At 37.3% G+C, this 23,146-nt stretch overlaps 1 protein-coding gene across 2 annotated transcripts in view; it reads right to left on the reverse strand.

The window, feature by feature from the left end:
* The window catches only part of WDR7 (WD repeat domain 7), a 367,645-nt gene that overhangs the window by 318,591 nt on the left and 25,908 nt on the right, over positions 1-23,146 (reverse strand). For both annotated transcript variants that reach the window (XM_032882427.1, XM_032882426.1), the window contains exons 2-11: positions 21,843-22,014; positions 16,557-16,663; positions 14,951-15,029; positions 11,644-11,818; positions 9,300-9,376; positions 8,141-8,260; positions 4,380-4,525; positions 3,708-3,810; positions 1,013-1,145; positions 323-571 (exon numbers count right to left, since the gene is read on the reverse strand). In XM_032882427.1, coding sequence (XP_032738318.1) covers positions 323-571; positions 1,013-1,145; positions 3,708-3,810; positions 4,380-4,525; positions 8,141-8,260; positions 9,300-9,376; positions 11,644-11,818; positions 14,951-15,029; positions 16,557-16,663; positions 21,843-22,001 — 1,348 coding nt within the window. In that variant the 5' untranslated portion in view covers positions 22,002-22,014. The remainder of the gene's footprint in view (positions 1-322; positions 572-1,012; positions 1,146-3,707; positions 3,811-4,379; positions 4,526-8,140; positions 8,261-9,299; positions 9,377-11,643; positions 11,819-14,950; positions 15,030-16,556; positions 16,664-21,842; positions 22,015-23,146) is intronic.

Genomic DNA, 23,146 nt, shown 5'->3' on the forward strand with positions numbered 1-23,146 from the left:
ATACTCTTATATATACATATTTCTACTGGACAGCACTGTTCTAAAAGATTGGCAGTTTTACTGTTAACGTGGTTATTACTTAGTAAGCTATAGAGATAACTAACAATAAATGAAACTATTAACATACACCAAGAGGTAAAATCAGATACTTTATCACATACAGTCATTACATGATATGTATTCTAATAATGGGTACTAAGTATTTCTTACACACTAACAACTAAGCTGATTCATTGTACTTGTTACAAAGAGGGAAAACCTGTCAATATCATGGTTACAGAGCTCGCAGAACACTTTAGACATTGGTAGATCTTCAGTATACCTCTTCGGAGCATGTGTTCCCCTTGCAGCAGCTGTACTATGGCTGTCTGTGTGGCAGGTACAATAATGATGCTTCCATCCTCACGGCCACAAACAAGTCGTCCATGTGCTGGTATGTACACACTTGCGGTTACTTTAAGAGGCTCATTACTATTGGGAATCACACTCAGCTGATCTATAATTCCAGCAGGACAAGGATTCAGTTTATCAAATGCCTCTTGCAAGCTAATAGAAGTTGTCATTTTCAGCTCTGTGGAGGTTTGTTATGCATCAAAAAAAAAAAAAAATTGTCCATGTTAGAAAAAAATTAAACATTAAAATAAATGTACTTAGAGTTGATTCAGTAATATATATCAAAGAACGGTAACTGTGATAAAACTGTAATTCTAGGGGTGCCTGGGTGGCTCATTAGGTTACGCCTCTGCCTTCAGCTCAGGTCATGATCTCGGGGTCCTGGGATCCAGCCCCACATCAGGCTCCCCACTTCCCCCTCTCTACCTATTCTCCACCTACTTGTGATCTCTGTCTGTCAAATAAATAAATAAAATATTTAAAAAAAAAAAAACTATAATTCTAAGAAGAATAAAAAGACGCATACGCTATGAATTTATTATGCAATGGTTAGTATTTAGGTTGTAAAATTAAAAGAACTGAGAAATTGCTGCATGTGATTTATTACTGTCTTCTTTACCTTCCTGTTTATCAGGTGTGTCTGGTATGTTCCAAATACTCAATCTTCCTGAAGAATCACCCTGAATTAATAGTTTATGGAGGTGTTCCTTGAACCCACAGAAGAATCGAGTAACAGGAGGACAAATCAGCAACTGCCAAAGGAAAAAAAAAATCGGTCAAATATTTGTAGCTGGTCTTTTTTTTTTTTTTTTTTTTTTTTCTTTTAAGGGAATCTCTATACCCAACATGGGGCTTGAACTCATTATCCTGAGATCAAGAATCACATGCTCTACCAACTAAGCCATCCAGGAATCCCTTCTACTAATCAAAATATTTCACACATTAACATTTTTTTTTCAGATAAGGATGTTAAGTGCTTTGCCTCAGAACCAGAGTAAAAAAAAAGTATTTATGGCATGAGTCTTCAACAATAGTTTAATGTAATTTTATAGATTAATTACACATCAGCTAATATTCAAGTCCAATAAAATACAAACATACAAAGAAATGAAAACTACATTTATAGTCTTTCTCTAAAATTAGTATTTATATTTTTTCTCTACTTTAGAAAAACTGATCACTCACCACAGCAGTGCAATTTATTTAACTGTCCCCTATCAATTAATACAAAGATATACCACTCTTTACCAAAAAGAAAAGTCTCCACTTTAAAGGTCAAAAGGGGAGAACTCGTTAATCCTAGCTTTTTGTCCATCACTGATTAGTAACTAAGAGTAGCAGCAAAATTAATACTACCAAGACTGTACAAGTAGAAGACTCCATTTTTTTTTAAAGCAGTATATTTTCAACTAATAGCATGACATTTTACTTGGTCACATCTACATAATCAATTTGAACCTAGCCTGACACATTAACTATAAACCACTAGGAACAAAACCATTCATTAGGCTCTTATGTATATATTTTTTAAAAACAATTTTTTTTTTCTGATTTTATGCCTTCAGTGAGATTACTTATTTGAAAATACTAAATAGGGGTGGGCTCATAAAATTAAAGTTTAGATTATCAATTCACAAATACTTGAATATTAAAGCATAGAATCTTATCCTGAAAAGCAGAAAAAAAATTTCAGTTATGACAACTATAGTTAAAAACCTACTTACTGTATTTAGTGTTAGTATTCCTAAAAATCATTGGCCTATAGAAACAATATATATTAAGCATAATCAATTATGTGATTTAACTTAAAGTCAGAAAATTACTGAATGTTGTAACCGATAAACAACATCCCTAATATGGAGAAGTTGCTGCAGCAGCTATAATAACCAATATTCCGCATTCCACAGTGTGAGTATCTCACATGTCTCTTAACTTAAAACATAATGGGGAGGTGGTACATAGCCATTGTACATTGTTTGGCTTTGTTGTTTGTTTGTTTTTAAAGATTTTATTTATTTGACAGAGAGAGATCACAAGTAGGCAGAGAGACAGGCAGAGAGAGAGAGGAGGAAGCAGGCTCCCCGCAGAGCAGAGAGCCCGATGCGATGCTCGATCCCAGGACCCTGAAACCATGACCTGAGCCAAAGGCAGAGGCTTAACCCACTGAGCTGCCCAGGCACCCATTTTGCTTTATTTTCTCTATGTTTTTTTGTACAAGTCGTTATCCTTTAGTTTACCTGGAAGTGACTATGTGGCTGGAGAGAAGGGGGCATTCAAGTTAGAGGAGAATGAAGTATAGGTTATAGAGCATTTTAACTGTACAGAGATGTATAAATTCTGCAAACTCAAAATACTGAAAAAAGACATTTCCTTCCCCTCAACATCCCTTCACATGAAGATGTAAATGCCACTGCATTTCCATTTTAAATTGATATTAAGTAGGGTTTTAGAAATCAGGGGCATCTGGGTGGCTCAGTCGATTAAGCACCTGCCTTCAGCTCTCATCATGATCTGGTGGTCCTGGGATTAAGTCCCATGTCAGGCTCCCTGCTCCTGCTCTCTCACTCATTCACTGTCTTAAATAAATAAATAAAATCTTAAAAAAAAAAAAGAAATCGTAATAAACTTTGGTTTTTATAGAGAAAAAATTTCTTTTATCCTTTATTTCTAATGCCTGATAATTTAAAATACTATATGATTTTCGGGGCGCCTGGGTGGCTCAGTGGGTTAAAGCCTCTGCCTTCGGCTCAGGTCATGATCCCAGGGTCCTGGGATCGATCCCCACATCGGGCTCTCTGCTCCGAGGGGAGCCTGCTTCCTCCTCTCTCTCTGCCTGCTTCTCTGCCTACTTGTGATCTCTGTCTGCCAAATAAACAAATAAACAAACAAAAAAAAACCCCACTATATGATTTTGGAGATATACTGCAATGCCTTATCCAAGTAATGAACTATTACTAATCAGCAGTATTCCATGATTATCTCTGCCCTCCTAAAAATATACCTGTCACTATGTTTATAATTGCAAGATAGCGTAAATTTATGCCATCAATCTTTTATCAAAAAGTCATTTATTCTATGTAATCAGTATAAGATCATCTGTATTCTTAGAGAAATGTGAACACCAAAAGCATGTATAATTAAGATATGCAAATTTTAGAACTGTGCTTATAAATGACCATATCAAAATGTTTTATTACATTTAACACAGTGCTCTGAATCTTTCAAATTCTTAGCAACCAAAGACACCGACAGATGCAGTTGTGAAAAATTTTCAATGTCAATATCAATTATAAATGAGACCTGAAGAACTTTACCCCTTTATCTGTTCGATCCAAGAGGCTATATTGTACAGGAGGAATTAAATTTTCAACTGCTTTCCCCACATCACTGCGGAATGAATCACTAGCTGGAAGGCAACTGAAAATGAGAAAAATATAACATCCAATTAAAATACTGGCATCAAATATTTTATCATACCATATGAGGAGGATTTTTGGACAATAGACAAAATATGGATTTTCAAATAAGAGTTAATTTAATGTAGGCATTAATATCATTAATTACCCAACTTCAAAATTAAAAAAAATAAATAAAATACCCTACTTCAAATAAAGAGCCACCTAATTTTTGAACTTAGAAGTTAAACTAGAATTATAAATCTAACTTAAGAAACCCTTAAGAGACTCTTGGTCTCAGGAAACAAACGGGAAGTTGCTGGAGTGGAAGGGGGTGGGAGGAATAGGGTGGTTGGGTGATGGACATTGGGGAGGGTATGTGCGATGGCGAGTGCTGTGAATTGTCTAAGACTGATGAATCACAGACCTGTACCCCTGAAACAAATAATACATTATACATAATTTTAAAAAAAGTTCTGAAGTTTTTTACCTAAATCATTTATATTTTAAACATTTTCATACATCTGAGTTATGCCCTGAATTCAGACTCTTTGCTTTGACTAAAGTCCTAACTTATTATTGATTGAATACCTGGCAGGTAGTTTGTAAATATAACTTTGTCCATTTTCAGTCCAAATGATGACTTTATCTGCTGACACAAAGTCACCTCCAGTCCACGTTTGTCCATTTTCACTAGGACCCGAACACAGCAAGGAATAGTCTCCAGCATCAAATACCTACAAGGAACAAGAAATTCCCAATCTAATCCATGTTGGTGTCATTTAAGTAAGATACAGTGACATTTAAACTAAAAACAAGGGGCACCTGGGTGGCTCAGTCAGTTAAGCATCTGCCTTCACCTCAGGCCATGATCCCAGGGTCCTGGGATGGAGCCCCAACTGTTAGGCTTCCTGCTCAGAGGGGAGCCTGCTTCTCCCTCTCCCTCTCAAACAAAATCTTTTAAAAAACAGACTAAAATCAAAGCAAAACTTCTGGAAATATATTTAACAAACTCAGGCCTTTAAAATTCACTACCTCAAGTTAAAGACATTGTGTCAGTGAGCCATGGGGCTCGATCACCTTCATCAGGAAAAACACAACAAGGGACCCAGCTGTGTGCCTCTCTGGGGTCAGGCATATGACAAGGGCAGGTGTGCTGCCTTACATAGGGACAGGGAGTCCTTAGCCCTTCTTATCTAAAAGGAGGAATATTCTATCAAGAATTCCAAGTCACAGGGAACCAGCCTCTAGAATGCGTGGTTCTGACTCCTGTTTTATTTCTACGTCCAGTAACACTATTTCTAATAAACCTAGACATCAGAATATCTCTTTACTAATATGGGGATTACCTTACTTTATTTCATCCTGGGGCTGATGCACAGTAAATAGGAAGTTAAAAGACTGAAGGGTTTTTTTTGTTTTGTTTTGTTTTTTTAAGATTTTATTTATTTATCTGATAGACAGGGATCACAAGTAGGCAGGGAAGCAGGGAGAGAGAGAGAGGAGGAAGCAGGGCCCCCGCTGAGCAGAGAGTCTGACGTGGGGCTCGATCCCAGGACCCTGGGATCATGACCAGAGCCGAAGGCAGAGGCTTTAACCCACTGAGCCACCCAGGCGCCTCAAGACTGAGTTTTATTATTTAATAATTCTCACATATAAATGTCAAGTCCCCTGTACCCACCCCCCCCAAAAAAAGTCAAGTCAGCAACACAGGCTATCTGGTGCTTTGCATCTGTAAGGCACATCAAAGTTTACAAAGTCCCTTTACGTCACTATCTCTTAAGAGCCTTTTGAATGCAGGAGGCAGGAATTGCTATTCCATTTTACAGACAGCAAACTGACCCAAATAAGGGTTACATCACCCACTCAAGGTCATATGTCCAGTAAGTGCGAGAGCTAGGACTAAAAATCCTGATCTCATAATTCCTAGAATAATTTTTCTACCACTTTCAATGATTGGTAAAAGTGTATTCTACAGTGCTAAAAAATTCAACGGCTTAGAGTTTTTATTTTAGTTTTCTTTAAATAAAAAGCAAACTGCTTATACAGAGCCTTTTTGAAGTTAAAACAATCCTATCTGAATTTACCATGATTTGCTATATTAATCACTTATTACATTAACACTACAAGAATAGCCAAGACAAGTCTAAGAAAGAATGGAGACCACCCTCCAGCCTTATTATCTAAGAAAACAAATTGTAAAGCTTATAGAAAAGAAAACAATACAGTACTGATGCATAAACAGAAAAATCAACAAGTCCAGAAGCAGATTCCAGTAATTACAGGAACAGAATGTATTATAAAGGCACAACAATAGAAAAGTGAATTATTCAACAAATGGCACCAGGTACTGGGGTCCATCTGAAATAAAGGTAACATTGGATCTACATCTTGCAATTTATACAAAATAAATTCCAGATTAAATATTTGAAGATATATAAAGTAAAATTATACAAATATTAGGAAAAAAGAATTTTTTTTAAAGCTCAGCTTGTGATGATGAGCCCTTTAGAATATCTAACAAACTGCTCGAACCCATAAGAGATGATAATCTAACCATTTAAAATAAGAGACTTCTTTTTGGCAATAAGTATTTGGAAAAGTCATTCTATTCAGTTAGTAGTACTATCTTAATGTTGTTTTACTATGCATTTCCCTGATGAATGAAGCTAAGCACCTTTCTATACATTTATTAGCCACCGGCTTCCTTTTTTATGAAACGTTTTTGTCCATTTTCCTATTGGATTCTTTTTGTTCTATTCTCACATACTTACGTGAGAACAGAATGCTTATTATGTACACACCAGAAATGGTATTAGATACTGCCCCTGCAGAGGGGAAGGAAAAGTACGATGGGAAAAAGATGTGTCAAACTGTGTCCTCCTACACTCTGAGTTTATTACTATTTGCATGTGCTTTCGTTTTTAAGACAAAGGAAGGATCCCGTGTACTCACTGCTACTGCTGCTGCTAGCTTCTCTAATAATCTAATAATTTAATAATAATAAGATCTCTAATCTTATTCGGCAATAGTAGCGATGGCGAGGATACAGTTAAGGTGTTGCCCGCCGCCCTGGCCTGTCTGGTCAGTCACAGCCCATCCCCTGTGAGGCAGTGTCACATGGCAGTAAGGAGAGCAGCTGCCGAGCTCAGGCTGGCAGAGCTGATGCCCGGCAACTCCACCAGTGCCTGAACACCCTCAGTCGAGCTTTCTGTGCCCCCTACACCTCACGTGCCTCATGTGCAAAATGAGGAAAGTAGTAGTTCCTACTGCAGCCAGCAGCCTCTGCGACTGCCCCGACCTGGTAGCCAAACCCTTCTGTAATCCTCTCCCCTGAGCTCGCTGGGATTTTGTGACGTTTCTAGACAACGGACCAGGGGAGAAGCGGTGACACTGCAGTCCCGAGAAGAGGTGGGTCATGGCTACAACCCCTCTTGCTTGCTTACTACTCTGAAGGAAGACCGTTCCCAGGCTGTGAGGGGCCTACATGCAGGGAACTAATGTCTCCAGCCAACGGTCAGCTGGATGTAAAGCCTGCTAACCAGTAATCGGGGAAGCTTACAAGCAGAACCGCCCTACGTGACTCCTGTGAGGACACTGCGATCCTGGCTCCCACCTTGACTGCAGCCTGTGGGAGACCCCGAGCCAGAGGCACCCAGCTAAGCCATGCCAAGACTGAGCACCCACAGCTCGGGCTGTGATACATGAACCAGAGGGGGATTGATAAACATGTATTGTTTTTAAATTGCTAAATTTTGGAGTAATCTGTGATGCAGGATTAGGTGACTGATAAGCCACCCCTCAGAGAGCTGTGAGATTAAAAGAAACAATACATGGAAAGCTTTGAAATATATGCTAGGCACAAGTGGTCAAAACATGCTGGTTCTTTTTCTGTTATGGAAGTACTGGAGTCTGGCAAGGTGGAAGTAATAAACTCTTTTCATCATTAGCTCTCCAGTGATGTAGAAAGGCCTTCCCAAATCCAACAAGTCGAACAGAATGGCCATTGGGAATAACAACAAACTACAAAGATAGGTCAGCCTGCAGAAAACTCACCACCGCTGCTTATGTTGTACTGAGGAAATAATGACTGAAACAGTAGCAAAAGGTAGACATTAAGATCAATGAAATAATAATCATTAACAGAATCATTCTATAACTCAGAACAAAAAAGTTTAACGATATGTAACCAAATCCCAACACCTACAAATTTGGTATCAAAATCACATATGAATTCCAAAGGGTTAAAATATTCTTAGACCAAGCTCTTCCTTATAATTATCCTTGGAAGTCTAATAAACCAACACCTCGAAGGGTAAAAATACAGCTTCTTACTTATGTGGCTATCTTACCCTCCAGTATCTGGAGCACACAACCAAAAGTGACCTTTGTGTGAATGCACAAAAAGAAATGCTTTGGCAATTCTGACAATAAATTGGTTTGGACTCCTCCTCAAATATTGGCTCAGTATCCTGAAAAGAAAAAGATATGTAAAACATCAGGAATAGTTTGGTTGTCGGTTAAAATTATCATACAATGATAAAAATAAATAAAATGGGAGAAAGATATCACTTGATATATTCACTATTTTAGCCTCTCATGTAAGAACCAAGGTAACAAAAATACTCTCCAAACACAACCAGGCACAATATCTTGACACAAAGCTACTCAAGATTAAAATGCTGATGACAATCAGTGTCAACACCGTGGCAATAACAGATAATAAAAGCTTGAGTCAATCCTAAATTCTGTTATCTATATGTCCTTCTAGGTTAAAAAAAAAAACAAAAAACAAAAAAAACAACTAATCGGGGCGCCTGGGTGGCTCAGTGGGTTAAAGCTTGCCTTCGGCTCAGGTCATGATCTCAGAGTCCTGGGATCAAGCCCCGCCATCAGGCTCTCTGCTCAGCAGGGAGCCTGCTTCCTCCTCTCTCTCTGCCTGCCTCTCTGCCTACTTGTAATCTCTGTCTGTCAAATAAATAAATAAAATCTTAAAAAAAAAAAAAAACTAATCAATTCCTCCAGGTCCTCCCCCAATTTGAGTGTGTGAAAATTCAGTAGCTGTAGAGATTAGCATCGATAATGTCGGAATACTGATCTGCCATTCCTACTGACAGAGTTACAAGGAATTCAAGCCCAAACAACAGAGAGAGAACGAAAATTGGCTTTATGTACTTTTTGTGTTGGTTTGCTTTGTTTTTTCCCCTCAAGCAAACTATCTCTTTACTTTAATAGAGGCAACTGAGGAAAATGCCAGCTCTTCTGTGTTTCTCTACTTTATATCTTGTACAGTATGTTTCTCTATTTCATATCCTCAAAAGAGCAGATGTCTGTCATCAAAAGCAAAAAACATAATACACTTACAGAGACAACATACTAGGGGATGTTCTAATACTATGTCAATAAGGTTCTCGAAAAAGAATAGTTTTCTCCTGGCCCTTGAGGAAAAAGGGGGAGGGGCGTATCATTGCTAAAATTGAAGACTCTGTAAGAACAGAGCATCTGTCTCACCTGCATGCCACTTATTTCAGAGGTAACGATCCAGACCTTCAAGATGCCCGTAGCTGAGAGTGCGACCACAGTGTCCTCTAAGTCGAGAGGGACCAAGAAACCAAGGTTACAAATATAATACCCTTTTTTTGCAAATAGTAACATGGCTTGTATTAATAATAATGCTTTTTAACTGGTGTAAAAGCATAATTCTATATTTCATGAAAAAATAGAAGCCAGATTTTGAAACAAATTTGAAATTCAAGGAAAAGTTGTTTGCAGCTACTTCAATTTTCTTATTTCTAATCAACCGGCTTTTAATCATTTCAAATGTTCCTGATCACTATGATTACTCGATGATTCAACAAAGAATTTTTATTCTTCGACATTCACTTTTAAGTATTTGTCACGGATGAACACACTCACTTGACGTCTTGAAGACACTCGTTTCCCCACCGTCCCGCCCACTTTGCCTGACTTCTAGACATTCCATGGCACATTACACCGTGCACAGACTGTGATCAAGAGAAGACATGAGCTAAAAACAAAATGCATAAGCTGTGGGTAAGAAAGCAGTCACAGCATACATGAAACATACACGAAACTCTGAGAGCAGAGACAGTAGAAGCACTGTCACCCGGGCTCCAGAGGGAGCCCTGAATGAGGGCTGAGATTTGAAATGAGATTTGAAAATCTCTTCACTAACTACCCAACAAACTGTGGATAACTTAACTAACCTGTCTTTAGTTCAATAAGCAAATACAAATGAGTAACAACAGTACCGAGCGTAACAGGTTGCTATGAGAATTAAGACACACCACAGGTAGAGAGAGCACTCAGCATGTCAGTCAAGATGAGTTATTACTATTATAAAAAAGAACCATTTGCTGTCCTTAACTAAAAACTTCCCTGTATTACACAGTTCCCCAGACAATGTAAGGCTCTGGGATGCAGTGATTACAAGTCATGAGCCTGGCCAGAGACACTAACGACTGTTCACAAATCTGTCAATTTATAGTAAAAGTGGAATATCCCAATACAGCTAAAATTCTCAAATATCCAAAGACTAGAATACAATAAATGCAGATTAATATTCTTGCAAGTTTATAAATTGGTACTATTTAGAACTGCAAGCACAGCACAAAAGTTTTTATCGGTGACAGCCTATCCTGTTCCAACTAGAATAAGTACATGTATATCTCAAATGGAAATTGTGCCAAAATTCAAAATATGCAAACTGCTTGTCACAAATATAGTCCTTTCTTAAAGAAAACATGGCTTGTAACTAAGATTACAGGTGAACCAATGATGAGTTCCCTATTGCCTGGAAAATGAAGTTGAATCTCTTTTTCACTGCTATGCTCTTGAATAAAGCAGTAATTCTCTAACAGGCATTAAAAAGCCTCTACTTAAGAAGGTCCCAGATTACAGAAGCTTGTTCAGGTTTATTGCACTGAACATCTCCCAAATATATGTGACCACAGAAGCCTCCTTTTTCACTAATACCTGTTAACAAATTTCAAAACCAATACCCTGCAGACAAGCCCTTGGGAAGTGCTGCAAACCCATCTACTCTGTTTCACAGCCACTGCTGGACCCCAGACCTGCACCACCCTCGACTGGGGTATTAAAATTCTCTCCCATCTAAACCATCCTCAACAACACCACCAAAGTGATGCTTAAAACACAAGTCCCAGAGCGCCTCGGTGGCTCATTGGTTGAGCATTTGCCTCTGGCTCCAGTCATGATCTCAGGGTCCCGGCATCGAGCTCCCAACATCAGGCTCCCTGCTCCGTGGGGAGCCTGCTTCTTCCTCTCCCTCTGAGTCTCACCTCATGGTCACTTTCTCTCTCAAATAAATAAATGAAATCCTTAAAAAAATGAAATAAAACTTAAGTCCCTTTGAGCATTCCTACCAGAGGCTGTCCAACAACCACAGCAAGGACCAGAAAGCTAGCGCTCATGGATCAACTGAGCACACCGGCTGTTTTTTGTAAATAACGTTTTAATAGAACACACACAGGCTCATTCACTTCCACACTACGTGCTTTTGTGCTACCCTGGCAGAATGGAGTAACTGAAACACATCACATGGACTGCAGACCCTAAAATATTTAGTATGTGGTCCTTCACGGGAGAAGTCTACCAATCCCTGATCTACAGGACAAAACCCAAGTTCCCTAGCTAGCACACAAGGCCCTTCTTGATCTGCCCCCCATCGACTCTGCCAACCACAGATGCCCCCACTCCTTCCCTCAAACTTATGTTTTATGCTTATGAAATATATCATCTATGATACAGAACTCTATAGTAAGTACCTATCATGTCAGGGCTCCAAAGTCCCTAAAGGGCATCACACACTGACCTTGTGTTCGGTGGGATCGGATAATACTCATGGAGCTAATCCAGTCTGGAGAGATCTTTGATACTAAGGAGTATAACACCTCAAGGCTGGTGGCATCCACAACGAGGATTTCAGGATAGTGGCCGTGGCATAAAAGCCTTCCTTCCCTCTGATTTCCAACAGAAAACTGGTAGAACTAAAAGGGAAAAGAGTTTTAAATGTTCTCCTTTACTTCTGAGACTCGATTCACAAGCACTCATCATGCTTATTATGGCACTCAATTTCCCCAGTACCAGACAGGTGCTATATGGCACTTATTATAGGTGTCTATGTATGTATACACAATCCACCAAAATACATTGATATTTTAAAATATCTCAAAAAATTACTCTTCCTAACATCCTCCCTTTTGAATAATTCTGGAGAAGTCACAGTAATTCTTCATTTTTAATCCTCCTATAGCATCTAAAGCAGAACTATTGAATGAATTCATAAAACACCTCAATAAAATCAACTTCACAGATCAAAGCAAAAGGAATCTTTTCACAAAGCAAAGCAAAAATATGAATTTTAGATGAATGGGAATAGGTGGGTATAGGCTTATAATTACTAGTTATGACCAAATAAAATTTAGAAGATGACTGCTGTTCAAACATGTTACAATCAGCAGTAAATTCTAAGTAATCTAAGTGTGTTATCTCAGACTAAAGTATGAGACAACCATGTAAATCGTCCCCATAATCCACATTTATACTTCGTGGAAGATAAACAGAGGAAGAACGAATACAATCATGAGCTACATGTTACTCACCCAAATATAATTCAAAAGGAAAAGACAGGCTTCTATCAACCAAAGAGCAGAGGAAGAATAACTAGCAAAACAAGACTAACAACTTCTCAAAGGACCTGTCTCCCACTAGCTTAAAAAAAAAAAAAAAAAAAAAGTGACTCTCCTAGTGGAATAATTCTCCTAGAAGATTACTAACAGGTGAAGACATCTAATAACCAGACTACTACTTCCCAAAGCACACAAATCACGTGACAGCACGCTAGACTGAGCACAAAGGGCAGTCCTATAACCATTCCACAATGGGGGAAATAACTAAAGACCCTTGGTCCAGTCTGCTCCCACATTCATCAGTCCTGTTCTCAGGCTCAACACTGCGTGTGAAGAAATACAGTCTTCCCTTAACTATGGGGTACCCTGTATAACAAGAATCACAACTTCTTCAACATAAACGCTGATCACAGAGCACATTAACTCGGTGCAAGGAGGCACCACTGAGACTCCAAGAGGGGGGAGTCTAACAGAACACAGACAACCACAGAGGGCATCTCTAGATCTTAGAAGGTTGATCCCCAAAACAGGACACACAACCTGGAGGTCCCAGGGACTGCCAGACACTCTCACATGATTATGTGACAGTAGAGATCCCTGACATATCTAAGGGGAGAGGGTCAAGGAGGAAAAGATGGGTGCACAGAAGGAAATTCTGTCAATATCCACCTGACACCAGCCAGGAAGACATGTGCACTGCAATCAGGAGAAGAGCTCTCTCCTGGGGGCAGGGATATTTTATTCGCCTTGCTTAATAAATGCCTCTCACCTTTTGCTTTAAAGATACACTATAAAAAAAGAATACAGTATAACTGTCATTGCATTAAAATAAATAATAAAGTTATACTCTCAAATAATCTTCTGACACCTAAACTCAGCTTCCCAGACACTGTCATACTAGCAAACAAAGTATCCTGAATGGAGAAACAATTTTTCCAAATATTAAAAAGGGATCACTCAGATGATAATTCAGTAAGTTGGCATCTCCTTGTGATTTCAGTAAGTGCCAATGTGACCAAGGTTTACCATTTCTGCTTATACAAACAACTCGCTCTTGAACCTGAGAGAGTAAAGATCACATAGGAAACAACTGTCCCACACTAGTGAACCTGTCAAAGAGCTGCTTCTACTTAGAGATGGCTGCCAAGTTAAATGCAGGACCTAATACAGGATCTGAGAAAGAACACGCACTAAAAATAAGCTGAATAAACAAAGAATTCTTCCTAAAAATGTAAACCAAAAGCTTTTAAATCATGGAATTATACAACAGTTAAAATGTTTATTTCCAATGAGTTCAAGACACAAAATAAATTTCTCTATAGAAAGTCACTAACCGTATATCATTTATTATCCATTTTCTCTATAGACCTTGATGACTCATCATATGATAAAAAATAAATAACATATGCCCCTTAAATAGAAAGCATACACTCTAACAACATTGAAGAAGCAATTTTTGAAAGGCCTTTCTAAGGGTAAGAAAGAGTTAAAAAAAAAAAAAAAGACTTTATTATACAACCCACCACCTCACCCTGAAACATTTTCCATCGCTTTTCTAATTTTTGTTGGCACAAGTTTTCTTTCCCTGCAAATGATTGTATTTGTTTGAGGGAGGCAGTATGATGTAACTGAAAGAAGAGAAAGATAAACCTGATTTGGGATCCTGGTGCCAGGAATGACTCACTGTGAGACTGGAACAAGTCATTTAATCATTCTGGGTCTCAGCTTCTTTCTATGTAAAATAGTATACTCCTATCTCATTTGTAAGGCTATGGGGGAAGACTAAATGAAACACCATAAAAGAAATGCCTACACAATAAGTGCTCAGCAAAAGTTCTCTTCTCTTCCCTCTCCTGCCCCATTCAGAGCACAAATGATATTTTCAGCGGACTTGAGATTTTCCCAATATTCAACAGAGTAAATGATGCATAAATTGAAGCACAAAAAAAACTTGATTATGAAAGAGTAAGAAGGGATAGCAGGAATAGAAGTCAGAAACTATAAATTCCTACGTAAATTCTTGTATAAGGCAGACATATGAAATAGTCATTTCTTCAACAGTTAGAAAGTCAAAAAAATGTACCCAAGGACCAACTGCACAAGTAATAAACAGGTATGACCTGTAAAGTGGGTCCATTTGTGTCAAGCTTGAACGGAACCACAAAGGCTTTAGCATGAGAGAATTCATTACGTAGGATCCAGAGGACGGATCAAACTAATAAAGGGGCTCTCACTTGGGTCATCAGTTACCATGGCAGCAGTATGGCTTACTCCCCGACCTTTCTTCGTGAGTCTCCTCTACTAAATATGTCCCCCACTATGCCATCTGATGAGGAATACTTGTACTACCCCAACTGTAGTCTTCTTGTCCTGTTACTCATCTCCACCCATTTTTCATATAAAAATTTAGGCTCAATGTTTAAAAAACATTTAATTGTATACCTGTAATAAGTTGTGCTGACTTGGGCGGTTACGGAAATAGATACTAACCTGTATGCCTGTATGTGTGCAGGCTAATTTTGTAAACTCAATACATCTGCCATCATTCACGTCCCAGAGACACATCTCTCTATAAAACAAAAATAGCTAACTTTATTTCTGATTTTTAAAAGTACTGTCAAACTTTGTCACAGTGCTTTAATATTAATCTTTCACTAAAACTGATATATTTCAGGGAAAAGTAGTGTATAATCATTATTGCTGTTTGTGAAAAATTCTGGTCCTCACTCACCATCCCACCTCCCCTCCAAGCCCCCCATCCCCTCCTAGATCCACATTCTTTCTGGGCACACGGTAGGACTGCACTTCCTGGCTCCCTTTTGGTTGGTAAAATCTTGTGAGTAGTTCTGGCCACAACTGACGCAAGGGCCTCCAGAACTTTCCTTCTCCCTCCATTCCAGACAGTGTCTGCTTCTGTCAGTGGTTGCTCCCTTCACCCTCAACCTCCAAGTAAGGATAATAGTCAAACAGAGCCCCAAATGATATACCAGGATCAAGTGACAAAAACAAGAAATAAAGTGTTAATTTAAAACACCAGGATTTTCCATTAGTTATCAGCACAGCTAGAAAATTTAACACAACACAAAGCAAAAATTAAGGTCAACTTAATTCCAAACCTATCTGAATTAAATGTAATATTCCAATTTTAATCCAGTATATATTGCATACATCTTATCAAGTACATAACAAAAAAACCTTCTACCTCAAACTAAAGATAGGACATCCAAAATTAGAAATATCAGTATGTCTCTGTCTTTTAAAGAAATAAGCTTTATTTAACAGTAGTCAACATTAGGAAAATGAGTGATGCTAATATTCTCAGGGCTTTCTTCAAGATGCCCTTTCATATATTTCACATGGTATGAAACAATTTTTCAAAGGATGGTCAATCTTATTTAGAATACGCATGCTAATATGAATTATCATTTAATTGACCAAAAGGGTCTATATTTTTACCTGATGCTGCCTCTTCTTGTTATCATTACATAAGGTTCTTTATAAGTTCACAAATTATGGGGGGTTAATGGGGGAGGGAATAACTTCTTAGATATTTCTCTTCTAGGTCCCCAACTCCCCTCAATAACATATTATGTACATAATTTTCTATGCACCAGAAAAGTTTAAAACTCCTCACTCTGAATCCTACAACTATTATCTAATGATTTCTCTCTTTCTAAAGGCAAGTTATATTCTAAGACTCAGGAATATATAATTACCTTATGTATGAACATTAGTATATGAACTTTGCATGGCTTCATCTTCCAAATTTATGCTAGCCTATCCATCATTCAGTTGTCTGCCAGCTCAGTAAAAAGACCATGGGCATTAGTGATCAAGCTTTAACTAACAAGGTATACTGAGTTTCTCAAAAGCAAAGCAAAAACATAATCATAAATTATGGTAAAAGTATTACAAAGATCATTAATAAAGATAAAACTTACATTTATAAAACCATATTCCAAATATCTTTAAGTTCAAACAACTAAAGCATTTATTTCAAAGATAATTCAAAAGAAAAAAATTCTCTATTCACTAATACACTGGTACTATTTGCAATAAAGACTTATGAGGAAAAAAGTGAATAAGAAGTACTTGCCCACTTTCAGATGCACTCACGATATACTGTTTGTCGCTAGAAGCACAAGCTTTAGACAAACAGGTGATTGAGGCTGTGTGACCAAACAACAGTGCTCGAGGATTAACCTAGAAATACACAATATGTTGATATAAGTACCAAATTTTTAAAAATTAAATTTTAGGACTCCTGTGAAATATTCAATATAAATATACAGATATCGATTTGAGAAGAATTGCTCAAAACACCAAAAACTGAGAGTAAACAACAGTGACCCTTACCTATTTAATGCTCATAATCATCCTACCAGGTAAGTTCTGAAGTCAGAATTGGAGCACCAAAAGATAACATTGTTTGCTCAACACATACAGGGAGTGACAGAGCTGGAGGTCAAACGAGGGCAGTCTTATGCACTAAACTACAGTGTACTGAATAATCAGATTAAGAATGTGAATCAGTAATAAAATAATTGAACCCCACTCATTTTTTAAATAATACGCTCATTGACCTGAAAACATATTTAGAGTCTCTAGATTAACACACTCAAAACTCAAAAAAAATAGAGGATGGGCACTCTCCCAAATGCTGGTAGCAACATTAACTACCAGGAATGAAGAATGACCTTCACAGAGCAATGATTTAGTGACACAGTTTCTTACAGAAAAAATGGCTTAATACCCACTATTCTAAAATACTGGCAATCAGTCCCCAGATTTATCCACTTTGTTTCAAGTGACATGTTATTATTTCAGGTTACTTCAGGGCCTTAGGTTATTTCAGGATATATTTTTCAATTAAATATTTAATACATACAAATAACATTTATAATATATGTATGTAAGACATAAAGAATACATTAAATAGCCACATACTCAATACCCAATTAAAAGAATAGAATATAACAAAGTCCCTTTGTACCCATCCTGGTGACCATTTTACAAACAATTTATCCTAATTTATTAGTAAAGCTAAACCGTTCAAAATTAAATATTCCACAGGAAGAGTACTGATACTGTTCTGGTATATAACAACTGAAGAGATTTTCCAAATAAAATTCATTCTAGTCATCTTTCGTACAATTACAATTAAGAGACAATTTCAATCTTTTTTTGCTTAGTTATACAATATGCCTTTTTTTCCTCAAAGGCTAAATTTCTATTTTAATTACCTAAGAATCAACCATTGTTTATAGTTAGAATGGACCTAGAAAATTTCCCATGCAGCCAAAATTTTCTCATACATCCAACCCCACCTCCATATAGAGATTCAGCAGTCTTCCACTAAAAACTATGCTCTTGGTCAATTATTTAATTTCTCCCAAGAAAATCAACCTAACCAAAAGTTTTATTTCAAATGTACATGGCTTTGTTGGGAAATCCCACTTTCAGCCATACCAAGTACCTAGAACTAGACTTTACTCCCACCATAATCTAGAAAAATAAAAAATGTTGAATGAAGTATAAACATCCCTGATCATTATAATAGAGACAATAAAATTTCTGACAAAATTCAGTATCCTTTCATAATCAAAAACTCTTAACAAAATGAATATAGAAGGAATATACCTCAACTTTATAAAGGCAATATATGACAGCTCACAGCTAACAACATACTCAACAGTGAAAAGCTAAAAGCCTTTCTTCTAAGATCAGGAGTAAGACAAGAATATTCACTCTTGCTACTGCTACTCAACATAGTACTGAAAGTCTAAGCCAGAGCAATGAGGCAATAATTGCCTAATAAATATTGCCAAAATAAATAAAAGGCATCAGAATCAGAAAAAAAGAAGTAAAATTTTCTCTGTTTGCAGATGACATGATCCTATGTATCTTAAGGACTCGACCAAAAGACTGCTAGAACTAATCAACAAATTAGGTAAAGTTGCAGGATACAGAATAAACATACAAAAATCAGTTGCATTTCTATACACTAACAATAAAATAGCTGAAAGAGAAATTAAGAAAGTAATCACATTTAAGATAGAATCAAAAAGAACAAAATGCAGTTGACCCTGGTACAAGTAGAAATCTACAAAAATCTAGAAAAAGACTACTGGAACCAAAAGTGGAATACAGTACAGTCACAGTTCACAAGTCAAAATACAAAATACAAAAAACAGGGGCGCCTGGGTGGCTCAGTGGGTTAAGCCACTGCCTTCGGCTCGGGTCATGATCTCAGGGTCTTGGGATCCAGTCCCGCATCAGGCTCTCTGCTCAGCAGAGAGCCTGCTTCCCTCTCTCTCTCTGCCTACTTGTGATCTCTCTCTGTCAAATAAATAAATAAAATCTTTAAAAAAAAAAAACAAAAAACCTTCAAAATACCAAAAAACAATGGTATCTCTAAATACTGACAATGGGGGCGCCCGGGTAGCTCAGTGGGTTAAAGACTCTGCCTTCGGCACAGATCATGATCCCAGGGTCCCGGGATCGAGCTCCACATCGGGCTCTCTGCTCAGCGGGGAGCCTGTTTCCCCCCCACCCCCGCCTGCCTCTCTGCCTACTTGTGATCTCGGTCAAATAAATAAATAAAATCTTTTAAATAAATAAATACTGACAATGAACATTTGTAAAATAAAACCAGAATATATGGCTCTGCCACCCATCTTCAGATGAAAGCAAAACAAACAAACAAAAAAACCCAACAACAACAAAAGAACTGTGTAAATGAAACTATATTTTCTTTTCTTTTTTTTTTTAAGATTTTATTTTTTTATTTGACAGAGATCACAAGTAGGCAGAGAGGCAGGCAGATAGAGAGAGGTGAAAGCAGGCTCCCTGCTGAGCAGAGAGCCCGATGCAGGGCCCAATCCCAGGACCCTGGGATCACAACCTGAGCCAAAAACAAAGGCTTTAACCCACTGAGCCACCCAGGTGCCCCTGAAACTATATTTTCAACTCTATATTCGTTAAGTACAAAGTTAACTAAAAATAGAAAAGTTTAATATTTTCATAAATCAACATGTTTCTTTAATGAACAGAAATGTATTCAATTCATTATATAGAAGTTTTCTAGAGTTTAAAGAACGAAAAAGATGGCTTTAACAAATTGCTCTGAATGAACACATATATTAAAGACAAGAACCAAGCCAACTTTTATTTAGCTTTCTTTCACCCTGGATAAATAGTCCAATTCCCTTAATATCTTTCAAAAGATCTACTTCTCTCATAGCCCCACTCCTGCCTCCCAACACTCCTCACACCCCCCACTTTTTTCCCTTTTACTTGAATTTAAATAAATATAACACTCTAGTAAAGTCTATGCAGCAAAGAATTGCTTCTAAGAAAGAATTGTTTCTAAGCTCTCATAAGTGAGTCTTATTGCTTGTAATCATTCCAGTAAAATGTGTGTGGTTTTTTTTCTCTTCACGACTACACTGATGATTCATATTCGCCATCCATCCTGAAGGTGAATCACATTTCATGACACTTCTCAGCTACTTTTCAACATGTATACCTAGGCTTTACATGTCATTCAAGTGTGTGAATTTTTCCAGCACTAGCTGTTCTATGCCGATGTGTATACCTAAGAGCAACAAACACGTATGCCCACACGAAAACTCATAAACAAATATGCACAGCAGCATTATTCTGTAAGGCCAAAGTGCAACAACCCAAATGCCCATTAACTGATAAATTTAGTATACTCGTGCAATGGAATATTATTTGGTCATTTAAAAAAAATGAAACATTGACACATGCTACGATACAGGTGAACTTTGAAAATATTATAGTAAGTGAAAAAAGCCAGTCACAAAAACCCACATATCATTACATGCATATGAAATGCCCAGAACAGGTAAACCTACAGAGGAGTTATATTTGGGATATGGGATATTTATCATATCAAATTAACATCCTTACATATATTGCCCATTCTAAAAAGAGATAGAAAACAGATTGGTGGTTGCCTTGGGAGGAAATGGGGGTATAGGGAATGATATCTAAAAAGTACAGGGTATGTTTCTGAGGTAATGAAAATGTTATAAAATTGACTCTGGTAATGTACACTTTACTTATTTTTTTTAAAGATTGTATTTATTTATTTATTTGAGAGGCAGAGATCACAAGTAGGCAGAGAGGCAGGCAGAGAAGAGAGGTGGAAGCAGGCTCCCTGCCAAGCAGAGAACCAGATGCAGGGCTCCATCCCAGGACCCCGGGATCATGACCTGAGCCAAAGGCAGAGGCTTTAACCCACTGAGCCACCTAGGCGCCCCTACACTTTATTTTTTTAATTCAATTTATTTAAACTAAAGAAACAAAAAACAAAAACAATTCACCCATTTTTCCCACCCCCACTCCCACCTCTGGCAACTACCAATCTGTTCACTCTGAGCTTCATTTTAAATATATATTTTTTTTTTTTCAGATTTCACATATAAGAGAGATCATACAGTATTTGCATACAGTATTTGTCTTTCTCTGTCTGACTTATATCACTTAGCATGATGCCCTCTAAGGTCTATCCACATCCCAAACAGTAGGATTTCATTCTTTTTTATGGTTGAGTAATATTCCTGTGTGTGTGTGTGTGTGTGTGTGTGTGTGTACGACACAATTTCTTTAAATGAGTGAATTGTACAGTATATGAATTTTATCTCAATAAGGCTGTAACAAAAACAAGAAATATTACTTAAAAGATCAACCTGCTTGCCCTATATTCCGTGCTGGCTACCACCCCATTTTCTGTTACCCTTTACAGAAAAATCCCTGGGGAAATTTGCCAGAGAGGGAGATTAAAAATATGGGGGAAAGGAGAATAAATCCTGAGGTGTTTTAACTAGAATTGGAGGTATTAGTGTGAACTGTGTGTGTGTGTGTGTGTGTGTGTGTGTGTGTGTGTGTATTCCCAACTCCTACTTCCCTAGTCTGTCCACTGTGAAGGCCTAGGAGCACAACACACTGAGCACTCCACAGCAGGAAATAATGGCCATATATACAACTAAATTTATGTTTTATAAAAAGTTTTGCTCTCTTCGAGACATTCACCCTAGAAGGTATAAATGTCCAAAACTATTTTTTAATACCTTTTTGGAAGCTTGCTTCAGTATTTGGATAAACACCTTTTGAAAAGTTTTAAATATAACATATTAAGCCACTTAGGGTAAATATAACAACTGAAAATAACCAAAAACCAGCAGAAGTCAATTCTGATGAATAATACAAATTATCAACCTGCATAATAGCAATTTGAATCAAAACATATATCACAGAAAATATATTACGAGGGCAAATATTATTCTGGGACTATTGTTTTCTCTTAAGAAGCTCCTTGTGTCTAAAACATACAATAGGCATTTCAAATACTCACTTCTAATTCTATCGAAAGATCCCAGAGACATATTTGTCCGTCATGGCATCCAGTTACAATTGTGGTCCCGTCGTCTGTTAAAAGTACTGCTGAGATGCAATGTGTTGGTGCTTTGCGACCCCAAAGAACAATGGGTAGGACAAGGCTGTTTCCTGCCATTGTGTTTTCAAACCTGGAAATGTTGTAAGAATAACGTCAAATATTACAATAATTCCTTCTAAAACATACATTTGCATTATGAATCCAAGTTGAATGTCCTAAGTACCAAAAATTCTCCTGAATATATATGATATATATATGCTACACATATATGAAAATACATAAAATTTCATTTTATATATATAATCTAATTAAAATCTTAGTTAATTCTCACAATAAATCATGCAGCAAGTACTATGGTCATGCCTCTTTCACAGATAGAGACACTGAGTCTGAAAGAGTCAGAAGGTGAAAAGCAAAGTAATGGAGCCCAAATCGAAAGCCAGGCGGCCTGACTTCGAAACCTAAGATCTTATTCACCCTGCTATGCTACCAATGACATGTGAGGTCTAGAAATTTGTTAGATCTCCAAACCAGTAACAGATGCCAATGTCCAAGAAAAACTCAGTGTTGTTTCACAGTGTGCTAAACATTAAAAACAGGATATTCAGTGGAAAACTCATTCATCTATATTTACTACAAACCTATTATGTCTCAAGATCATCAATGTCTTCTACTGTAAATTCTGAAACTTCAGGGAAAAGGGTTTCTTTTTAAGTGTATATGGGAGTACAGGAGAGCACAAATACAAGGAATTATTCTTCATATGACAAAATCAAGACCTAGTTGGTGAAACAACCAGATTTAAGTGTTATAAACTGCATGGCTAAAAACTAAATACTAGTTCAGAGAAGTTAGAAATGAAAAATGGAATAATCAAAGAGGGCTCCACAAAAGACTGCCAGATCCTATGAGACACTAGGTGGTCACCTGTAGGGCTTGACAAACGGTCAATCAGAAATGGTCACTGCAGTGAATTTTTCTGCCCCAAATTTTTAAGTGACAACAAATGATGTACGTATAATCATAGACCCTTTAGAATGCTAAGACGGTCCCATGAAATTTTCAGAAATACTTAAAGGAATAACCATTTTCTGTGAAGAAAACTAGTTTGATAGCCATGGTCTTATTGTTAGCTGCTTCCAACAAGACTTCTTTAAACCACGACCTCACTTAAAAAAGAAAAAATAAACAAAAATAAAAACTAAAACTAAAGTCGCTTTTAAAGAACAGTCACTGGGTGAGGTGCCTGAGCGGCTAGACGG

Source organism: Lontra canadensis, unplaced genomic scaffold, assembly GCF_010015895.1.
Source record: "Lontra canadensis isolate GAN:19392208 unplaced genomic scaffold, GSC_riverotter_1.0 scaffold82, whole genome shotgun sequence".
NCBI classification, from domain to species: domain Eukaryota; kingdom Metazoa; phylum Chordata; class Mammalia; order Carnivora; family Mustelidae; genus Lontra; species Lontra canadensis.